At 46.9% G+C, this 10898-nt stretch overlaps 2 protein-coding genes across 6 annotated transcripts in view; one reads left to right on the top strand and one right to left on the bottom strand.

Moving 5' to 3' along the window:
* Positions 1–657, bottom strand: part of THNSL2 (threonine synthase like 2) — an 8454-nt gene extending 7797 nt beyond the window's left edge. Inside the window, exon 1 of one of the 4 annotated variants that reach the window (XM_042871625.1) lies at positions 593–657. In XM_042871625.1, the coding sequence (XP_042727559.1) occupies positions 593–657 (65 nt within the window). The remainder of the gene's footprint in view (positions 1–592) is intronic. The other 3 variants (XM_042871624.1, XM_042871620.1, XM_042871621.1) reach the window with 3 other exon arrangements.
* An 8821-nt stretch (positions 658–9478) lies between these two features.
* The window catches only part of FABP1 (fatty acid binding protein 1), a 3750-nt gene continuing 2330 nt past the window's right edge, over positions 9479–10898 (top strand). Inside the window, exons 1-2 of one of the 2 annotated variants that reach the window (XM_042871628.1) lie at positions 9479–9627; positions 10584–10756. In XM_042871628.1, the coding sequence (XP_042727562.1) occupies positions 9561–9627; positions 10584–10756 (240 nt within the window). In that variant the 5' untranslated portion in view covers positions 9479–9560. The remainder of the gene's footprint in view (positions 9628–10583; positions 10757–10898) is intronic. The other variant, XM_042871629.1, reaches the window with a different exon arrangement.

Genomic DNA, 10898 nt, shown 5'->3' with positions numbered 1-10898 from the left:
GGGGGGACAAAGGGAGGGAAAAAAGGAGGAAAGGAGGGGGGGGGGAAAAGAGGGGGGGAAAAAGAGGGGAAGGGAAGTGAAGGAAAGGAGGAGAAAGAGGTAAAGAAAAAGGGGGGAAGGGAGGAAAAGGGGGTAAAGAAAAGGGGGGAAAGGGATAAAGAGAAGGTACGGAAGGGGTAGAAACGTGGGAAAAAGGAGGGGAAAGGGGATGAAGGGGGAGGAGAAAAGGGGAAAAAAGTAAGGGGGGAAAACGGGAAAAAAAGTGAAGGGGAAAAGGAATGGGGGAAAGGAAAGGGGATAAGGAAGATTATGCTTCTAGAGCAGCCTGTTTTTTTTCGAGGGAGTGGAACACTTGAAGTAAGGGCAGCATTTAACTCAAAGGGAGCGCAGCAAACCTGCAGGATTTGTTTTGTTTTGTTTTGTTTTGCGGGGGAGGGGCGAAGCCTGCCGGCCTCCCTTGGCCAAAACACTTCTTTCCTCCTTCCATCTTTCCCCACCACCCCTCCTTCCAACAACACCGCAGCGTTTTACCCATCCCACTTCCCCTCCCCACGGCCCGCTTCGCCCCGCTCTGCCCCGCGGCCCGCCTCACCTCGGCGCCGCGCCTCGGGCCGTTCCCGAGGCTCGCAGCCCTTTGCCGGCTCCGCCCCGATCCATGGAGGCGGGTTGGGGCGCCCTGCGCAGCCCTCGGGCGGCCCGTTGCGGGGCTTCGCCGCCCTGTTTGTAAAGCGCTTTTCCCTGATATCCGAAATATCCATTCGCAGCAGGCTGGAATAAGCCGTTGGCGGGGCATGGCGTTGCTCTCCAGGGGAGCTCAGGCTTCCATCAGTAGTGAAACCTCCCCAGGACCATCCCCAGGGTCACCCAAAGCTCCGGGGTCACCCCAGGAGCCGCCCTGGGGACGTGGCTGCTCGCCTCAGCCGGCCCCAGCGCACAGGGCAAACCCTGCAGTGCCGCAGGCTGTAAGCAGGTGGTTTTTGGTCCGTGTGTCTTTAATTCTCCGTGTATTTTTGGAAGGTAAACGAGCCTTACATCCACCCTCAGGTTAGTTATTAATCCCTTGTTTACCAGCTTTTCTGCTCTTGTTGTGCTCCTTCAGCAGCTGACAGAAAACATCTCCAAGCAGGACAGTGAAATCAGACCAGTAAAGGAAAAACAGGTCTGTACTGACATCGTCTGCCTCCTCTACTGATGTCTACTGATGTATCCCTTCTCTCAGAGCAGCGTGATGAATTTGGGCTTCACGCAGAGGCTGAGCACATTGTGAGCAGGAGGAAGCAACCCACACAACTTGATAGCTTTTATTAGCAATACAATGCAATTTAATTCTGTCAATATGCATCTGATCATCTTGACAAGATGCTACAGCCCTGCAGTCACCCTGCTGGGTCCTCACCTCTTCTACCACCACAAGATTTTTATGCCTCCATGCATTCTCTTTCCATGTGTGAATTAGCAGCACGAGATTAATTAATAATGAGATTAATAATCAGCTGCAGCAATAGATCAAGAGCTGGGAAATGAAACAGCCTGCTCATGCCAAAGTGCCTCCGTGTTTTTGGACTTGCGCTCTGTCCTGAGCACTTGATAGCCATGAAGCAGCTCAGCCATAGCAGCTCAGCTGCTCTTTGGACCTGACAGAAACCAGCTGTTTGCAGGCACCAGCTAAAGCTACTGTGTCACTTTTTTACTAACGTTGCATCAGTTTCCATCCCCCTGAACTGGATTTTCTCACGGAGAAAGCAGAAAGGCATAATACAGCAGTGAGGGATGGATTTGGGTGCCTTTTCCATACCTCCTGCAAAGCACTCCCAGGCCCGGCAGAGCTGCAGAGCACACATACACCACTGGATGGCAGCAAAGCCTCGCACACACGGAGGAGATGCTCAAACGCAGCCTCGTCCTGGTTGTTCCCACCCTTGCTCAGTGCCCTTCACTCTCAATGCACCCAGGCAGTGTGTGCTTAGCCGGGATTTCTGGCAGCAGAAAGGAACGCCTCTCCAAAGGGCTCTGTTTTACAGCCGAGGAAGAGGAGAACAGGAGATGTCCTGCTGCAGGAGGCCAAACTATGGAGCTGGGTGCCCAATACAGGGGCTCACCGTAGCGTGAGGATGTCCTACATCTTTACCCCATCTTCTCCCTGAAGGTTCCAGGCGTTTATCACCCTCCATTCTGCACACTCTCCTCTCAGTGGTCTCAGGAGCCTACACCCAGGGTGAGATTCAGAAAAGGACACATGGAAATACCCCAACTCACAACCAGGACCAGAAAGTGTTGAATTTATTCAGAAAAAATCAATCAACCACAATGGCACAATGCTTACTGCCCTGTACAGAGTATGACCCCCCTCTCAGACACAGAAGTGTGAACTGTCAGAGGAAGCAAGGAGTTTTCAGGTTGAACCTGCAAGGTTTGGGCCAGAAATCAAAAGAATTCATTTCTGCTATTCTCACTAATGTGTGTTGAGGTTTGGGTTCAATGGCAGGAAAGACAGAGAAGCCTGCAGATTGTCTGCAACTGCATAGGCAAGTTTGATCTTAGATGCATTTCTTCCAGCCTCAGGTCAAGGAGATATGAGACAAAAAAAAAGTACAATTACAAATGAATCATAGTGCAAGAAGCTTCTCCTTTGGTCATAGAATTGTGGAATCTTAGAATCACAGAATCATAGAATGGCCTGGGTTGAAAAGGACCACAATGCTCATCCAGTTCCAACCCCCTGCTATGTGCAGGGTCACCAACCAGCAGACCAGGCTGCCCAGAGCCACATCCAGCCTGGCCTTGAATGCCTCCAGGGATGGGGCATCCACAGCCTCCTTGGGCAACCTGTTCCAGTGCATCACCAGCCTGTGTGTAAAAAACTTCCTCCTAATGTCTGACCTAAACCTCCCGTCTCAGTTTAAAACCATTCCCCCTTGTCCTATTACTATCCACCCTCATAAACAGCCGTTTCCTCTCCTGTTTATATGCTTCCTTCAAGTATTGGAGGGTGTTGAGGTGAATTTGGTTCTTTTCCCCTTTTTCTACATCTGAAATATATGACTCCATATTGTAACTATCTCACCTGACATGAGATAGGATTTCTCCATGTAATAACTTCTGTTCCAGCATACAAATGTGTAAGCATACACTTTTCCCCCCATACCCGTGGTGGTTTTACAGTGCAGTGAGCCGCCAGCATGTCGACCCTTTCACCATGGGTTGGCGTGGCACTTCCCTGCCATAAAGTGTTTTACAGTAGGCTCAAGGATGTCCATGTTGTGGTTTGGGTCTTGTGGATCAAAGTGCAGAACACAACTGTAGCAGTAGAACAGGAAGGCAGTGTGAGGATGGGGTTGTGCAACAGTCAGTTCCATGGGGAGACACCGAAAACACTCTTGCCTAGAGAAGGTTGTGCAACCCAGTCCAACTCAGCCAAAGGTTGCATTGAACACGCTGGCCAAATTTTCTCGCAAAAACTGCAGTGACATAGGATGCTGGTTCTATCACTGCCCTCCAGGCAAGAAGAGGTACGAAGATAAAGATAAGTGCTGTGGTACATGCACAGCTACAGCACTTTTTCTTTATCAGCTTTCCCAGGTGGCTTTGGGAAAGTTTCTCAATCTTAGTGCATTTCATCATGTATGAAGTATGGACACCTATGGTTATGGAAGTACTTTGAATAAAGTAAATGTGTCAGACGCACAAAATATGACTGCATGGTGGCAATTCACTGGAATAGGTTGTTGTCCAGAGACATTGTGGATGCCCCATCCCTGGAGGCGTTCAAGGCCAGGCTGGATGTGGCTCTGGGCAGCCTGGTCTGCTGGTTGGTGACCCTGCACATAGCAGGGGCTCGGAACTGGATGATCATTGTGGTCCTTTTCAACCCAGGCCATTCTGTGATTCTGTGATTCTAAGATTCCACAATTCTATGACCAAAGGAGAAGCTTCTTGCACTATGATTCATTTGTAATTGTACTTTTTTTGTCTCATATCTCCTTGACCTGAGGCTGGAAGAAATGCATCTAAGATCAAACTTGCTTATGCAGTTGCAGTTGCATGACCCTGCACATAGCAGAGGGCTGAAACTGGATGATCACTGTGGTCCTTTTCAACCCAGGCCATTCTGTGATTCTATGATTCTATGATTCTATGAATTTTGGACTTTGTCTGAAGCCCTGGCCTTGCGAGCACCATGGTTATTTCTCACAGTGTCCCCATAGCCATGAACCTGCTGAAATTTTGATGCTGTCTGACCACACACAACCTCACAGCAGTGTCATGCCTCAGCCTGCTTTGTATATTGTTTTTGTGTCTTTGCTTTCCTCGTTTGAAGAGCACCATTTGCTAGAGCAGGTCATGGGGGTTTGTTTTTACATTTGTTTTAAATATACACTGCGGTTCTGTGTTTGGCTCAGAGCAAGACAGAAAAACCTTTGCCATTGTGCATTCATTCTGCAGCATGAAGACATAAGTGCAGATAGCAGTGAGGGTCACCACAGTTTGTGAGGCTTCTTTAGATCTCATGGCTGTGGGACACAAAGTAAACTGCTCTGACAGAGCCATTTCAAGGACAGAGGCGTCAATGGAGTGCACACAGAATCATAAACTCATAGAATAATTAACATTGGAACTCAGTTGTACCTCAGGACTCACGTGCAAATGGCAGGGCACACAGGTTCCTCCTCCTGCCTGTATGGACTTGAGAAGCTCTCCCTGACTAATTTGCAGCCATTCACTGTAGGCAGTCTTTAAGTGTGCCGCTTTGCTTGATAAATCAGGATCAAGGAAAGCATGAGCCAGCTGGAGAGGTGAGCATCATCTCAAAGTGACAACCCAGGTGTACCTCCACGATGGGAGTTCACCCGATCACCTGCAGGCACTCTGATGCTGCTGCTCTTTGCCCTCCACCACGCAATTCTCCACTTGGTTGGATGAAGGCTGGCTTATCTGTTCTAGGGGCTATTCATGCACACAGATCATACAGAGACATATGCACTGCAAATGTGTGGTGGGATGAAATGAAAGGCATTTTCCTTCATTTAAATGCTCACTGGCTCTTCCAGATCATCCTCACTCCACATTTGTGGAACCCGTCCACAAATCCTATAGCATATGGAGGACACCCTCCTTGGCACAGACGGTAAGTTTTAACTGCCTGGGAGACTACGTGTTACTGCCATTGTCAGTCACAGAGTTAGATTTGAGCTGTCTGTCCTCCAGGGATGTCCCCACTTAAACATTCCTGTGTTGCTACTGCTGGAGAGGCTGGGAGAAATATTTACACTAATGGCTAATGACTCTATTTCTCTCTCAGTTTTCTTTTCATGCACTGACATAAAACTGCTCCATAAGCAGTGAGCATAATTTCCAGTCCCAGCCCCTTGACACTCTGTAAACTAAGTTGGATGAAGGACAGCCCCATCCCCATAGGTACCAACAGCTGTAGTCAGCTCTTCTCTAAGCTATGCCACCCATCATTGACAAGCAAAGCTAAGATAAGTTTCATGCTATCCATGGAGATCTTTGCCTTACTTTTGAAGAAGAAATGCTGGGCCTTTGCTTCCTTTGGATCAAAGATCTGAAGAGGGCATGGCTGATGACAAGGGGCAAGGGCTTCCTTTACTTCAGCATTAATAGGAAATTTTATCAAATGGTGGTGCTTTGTGCAAGCCATCACTTTCAGCAGTCTTATCGAGGCTCTGATATTGGCTTATCTAATCTGAAACAATACGAACTGGTGCTTGCATGTCTACAACATGAAAGGTACAGCTTGGAGCCAGCCAGCCTGGTTCTGATTCCATTAGACCATCAAAACAACTTTAAAAAGAGAAAAAGTTGGGAAAGGTGCCACATGTAATCTTAGTGGTGTCTTGGTAATGCAACCCAATGAAAGCTTTGTGGATATAAGCACAGAGAATTAATTGCAGCAGAAGCATCTTTTCCTGGCCTGTCCAAACTTTTGAAGCAGTGCAGCCATGCGGCCAACTTAAAGAAACCTTTGTTCCTGAAATAAAAAATAAGTGAACCAAATATGTGAAAACTGGACAGCAGACCAAGTTCCCAGGTGCAAGCACAGCAGAAATAGAGATGATCCAAGGAATAATATGGCTTGAAATAGAGGGAAACCCACATGGGAAACCATAGCTGATGAAATTGTTACCAACTCCTTTGAATTGCTGTGGGTTTTGGGATACACAACTGGGCTTGCATGACAGGAAGCTGTGATTCAATCAACAAAAGCTTAAATTAGAGCTATGGCTCAAACTGGAGTAGGCAGAGAAGGATTTTCCCTGCAGGATCCCTGAGATGAACCGTAATGTCCAAGTCACCAAGCAGCAGTGCATTAAGAGGGTGTTTTTCCAGTGCCCTGGCAGACAACGTGTGAAAATGTTCACAGTTCATGGGAGCTGAGAATGGGAATCCGAGGAAGGGCTTGAAGGAAGGTGCTAAAAGCCTGCAGCTGCTTCAAGGGCAGCTGTATGGTTATGGCAGATGATACAAGAGTCTCCAGCTAACTGCACTCTGGGGTGAAGCAGGCCCAGCACTGCCTGGTGACAGAAGGGATTGTCCTGCTCTGCTTTGCCTGGTGCAGCCTCACTCAAGCACTTTGTACAGGTTTGGGCACCACAACATAAGAAGGACAAAAACCTATTAGAGAGGATCCAAAAGAGGACTACATAGGTGGTGGAGGGTCTAGAGGGCAAGACATGAGGAGTGGCTGAGGTGCTTGGTTTGTTCCTTTTGGTTGTGATCTTGCCTTGAGCAAGAGGTTAAAACAGAACCTTTTGGAGGTCCCTCCCAGCTGGCATTTCTGTGATGCATCACCTTGGGACACAGAGAATTTGGATACGTCCATGCCTAGGAGGGAGCTGAGAAGTTTGGCGTATCTTTATCTTTGATTCAGATGAAGAGAGATGAGACAATTGTGTCCTTTTCTTCAGACAAGTTTCTAGGGGCCTATGCATTATTTTCAAAGCAAGTTAAACAACTAAGTACTTGATAGCTTTCCACAAGACATAGCCTCAATCATATTTGAAAATGATTCTCGCTTTTTCTCTTTCTACAAACCAGACCCAAGATTTAGGCTATGAACTGAGTTTTAATGACATGGCTAATAGACTCAGCCTTGTGCTGATCAGGTGCTTTTCTCTGGAAAATTAGAGATTTCATGTTTTAAAATATCCCATATTCTGGTGGAGAGATGTACAAATATTCTGAACTTTGCTACTGAGATTAAGTTTATCTCACTGCGTTTGCTTAGCAAGCCTGCCTGGGTAATAATTACCCTGGCCAAATTTAATTCAGCAAAGGTTTCTTCTTTCTTCTTCTTTTTTTTATAAGAACGTTAGCATTTCTTTAGTAGGGGAAATAGAAAGCCACAGGGAATGAAATGAGAAGTCCCCCTGGGAATTCATTCAGCTCATATAGTCTGGGCATTTTCCACCAAATGAAAAAAAGAGAATGTAACTGTTCAGGACTCTGATGGTAGCAGAATGGGCAACTTGTATGAGAATTCACCCCACTTCAAATGTAAGCTGTCTTCTCTACGTATCGTCCCCTCCTTTAATATGAGATATGTCAATATGCTCCCAACTGCAGTCTTGGAGAGAAGTGGGCTATGGATTACTGCAGTCAAGGCTGGAAATGCAATCAGTGAACACTTGTTATTATAAATTTCTTAAAATTACCAATGATCAAAAATAAAACCTCTTTGTTTTGTCTGCAAGTGTTCTGTTGGTCTTGTGTTGTGTACTTGTAAGTAACTCAGCCACCCAAATTAGGCATATAAAATTCTGTGGGACAAAACCTGGTGGGCTTTTCTAGATCCTTTCTCGAGCTCTGGTCCCATTCGCTGTTTTAGTCTTGGTGGTTCTGTTTTGTTTCAAGCTGATGTGGGTCTTCCAGGCAAAGCGTGGGTCTGGGACATCTGCAGTGGCTGAGCTGTCAAGCTTCCTTGGAGCTGAGGACAACATCAGATGCTCCTTCAAGCTCCTAAGGTTGGATTCATCTTCCCTAATATGAAATGCTTCGGAACACCCTGTTCACATAGGCTTCTTTTGAAGAGGTTGGAGAGGGATAAGCAGCTCTGGGATACTCCTCATGATGTATTTTCTCGTATTTATCTCCTTTGGCTCAACTACACATCAGCTCAGATGCAGTCACTGCACTGCACATGGCTGGGGTCACCTGAGGAAGGTCCAAGGTGCCTCTCCACTGACTTAGCAGACACACATTCACTCCAGCCTGCACATGTAAATAAGTGAGAACTGGGCATCTGGCAGTGTCACTCTCATACCACCACAAAAAGGCCAAATATGCAGTGAGAAGGCAGAATGAAAGACTCATGAAGAGGAGAAGGCACGTGGGTGAAAAGTGGCAAAAAAAATGATAACTTTGGGAGATGTCAACAGGGACAGAGGAGATAAGAAGAAGCTGAGCCTGGGGTGTCTGAACCCTCAGAATGAGTGTTTGGAAGCAGCAACCTGGGATGCCTGGGGACATGCCATGGGGACAGTGTTGGGATTGGAGCCCAAGCACTAAGCTCAGCCTTGAGGGAAGGAACAGAGCCCAGAAAAGAGCTGCTGCTGGCCTTGCTTCTGATGCAGGATTTGAGAGAAATGCAGCTCCAAGGGCTGAGCTTTTACCCATAAGCTCCTTCACAAGTTACTGTGCAGTGTTTCAAGAGGCGTCTGGACGACGTGCTGCGTGATATGGCTTAGTGCAGGTGGTGGCAATGGTGATGAGGAGACAGTTGGACTAGATGATCTTGTAGGTCGTTTCCAACCTTGTGATTCTATGATTCTATGATTCTATGTCTTTTCTAGAGAAATGAGAGGAAAGGGATTTTAGTACTGGCCTCTGGTAACAGCTTTGGTTGATCGATTGCTGGTGCCACCAATCCATCCATCCATGTGAAAGCTCTTTCTGAAGCCAAGGTCATAGTGATGGAGCGTGAACTTCAGGCTGGGCTGCTAGAATTTAAATCTGAGTCCTGTTTTTCCTTAGGGGACAATGATGGTTTTGTGACCCAGTGTAACCCTACATCTGGGTTACACCAAAAACCACATTTACAAAGAACCATGAAGCATCTGCAGGAGGGAGCAAGCTAATCCTGCCAGCACACAGCCATGACTATTTGTGCCCATGCTGAAGACCCAGCATGCACAAACCAGAAACACCACTGGTATCGTTTCCAAGGGACATCATCATCTCTCCCCACTTCCTCCCCTTTCAGATGCACACATCCAGACCATAAACTGATTAGATTGTTGCTTTTACAATTAATCTTCTTGCAATTATTTTTTTTTTTAATGTTTGTATATGGATGCCACGTTGCTCCCGCCATAAAACATGGGACTTTCTCTGCCCCTGCACTGTAAATCGAGGTCTCTAAGTTGTAGAGCAATTTATCACTGACCATTGCCCAGTTTTATGTTAATGTTTGAACATGGCAATAAAGGAATTACATCATCTTACCTCTGACCAACTTTAGGGCAAAAGGTCCTTATAAAACCAAGCTGTGCATACCAGCAAGGCATCTTCTCTTGTGTTGGGAGCACAGCAAGCCTTCCATCATGAGCTTCACTGGAAAGTACGAGTTCCAGTCCCATGAAAACTTCGAGCCTTTCATGAAAGCCCTTGGTAAGTGCCTGTGTGCATTCTGTGCTGCTCTGCCTAAGCAGTTTCCACTGATATTTGGAATAGCCCAACTGTGCTGATGTGCTGCTGATGTAGACTGAAAGCGATCTGTCAGATTTCCTATTTCTGTCTGTTACTCTGCAGTTGTTGTTTTCTAAATAAGTGTGCATGGAGATATGGCCTCAAAATAGAAGGGAAAGCGTCACTCTCAGTGATGGCCTGAGGTCAAGTGATGCTGGGTGTAATTTTACAGCTTGCAGGAGAGTCCCAGCAGTCCTGCAGCCGTGTGCCAGCAGGCCGGGAGCTGCAACACGTGCTAAACCAGCAGGACCTTGCTAGCTTCACTCAGTGGTAGATCTGTCCCATCAGATTGTGAAATGTCAGAGTAAGCAGGACACTGCTCACCACTGCACAGCTCCAGATTCTACCATTCATCAGAGAAATAGTCAGGTTGTCTAAATGCTTAGTGATGAATGTGTCTGGCTTGATTTCCAGCAGGGATTCAGGAAGGGCTGCACTACCTCTGCATAGCTGTGTGCAGGAGGGGCTCTGTCTGCCAGATCAGCTTCATGCTGATGGGACTCTGAATCTCATGTAAAAGAAAAGAAAGGTTTCCTCCTTCTTCCTTGATTTATCCCATTTTCTCTGCTTGCTTTTCAGTGAGGGAAGGAAAACTTCCTTCTTGGCTGGTGAGATAGCTGTTCTACTTCTAGACAACTTCCTTGAACAAGGGAGAACTCTAGTTCCCACACAAAACCCAGGAGGACATTATCTTTTATTACTCCTTCCCACTGGAGTCTTGTGGTCATTGAGGAACTGCCATCATTGAGAGCCTCTTCCACAATAGAGTAGAAATCCTCCAAGCTGTGTGCCCTCAGATTCCATTGCATTCATTAGGCAGCAGCAGTGCACCCAGTGATGACTACAATGTCTTTCTAACATCTCTTGTTCCTGCACAGGGCTTCCTGATGATCATATCCAGAAGGGTAAGGACTTGAAGAGTGTTTCAGAAATTGTGCAGAATGGGAATAAGTTCAAGATTACTTTTACTGCTGGCCCCAAAGTAATGACCAATGAGTTCACCATTGGGGAGGAGTGTGAGATGGATCTGCCGACAGGAGAGAAGGTCAAGGTGAGACATCAGATCCCTCTCTGTCCAAGCCAAGGGGTTGAGGGACATTGCATCTCACAGATTCATACATTTATGGAATCATTTGAGTCAGAACGGACACTTAAAGGCTATCCAGCCCAACTCCCCTGCAATGAACAGGGAC

Source organism: Lagopus leucura, unplaced genomic scaffold (assembly GCF_019238085.1).
Source record: "Lagopus leucura isolate 7727_CA_CO unplaced genomic scaffold, USGS_WTPT01 Super-Scaffold_100004, whole genome shotgun sequence".
In the NCBI taxonomy this organism is placed as follows: domain Eukaryota; kingdom Metazoa; phylum Chordata; class Aves; order Galliformes; family Phasianidae; genus Lagopus; species Lagopus leucura.
This window is presented reverse-complemented; position numbering and strand designations above follow the sequence as displayed.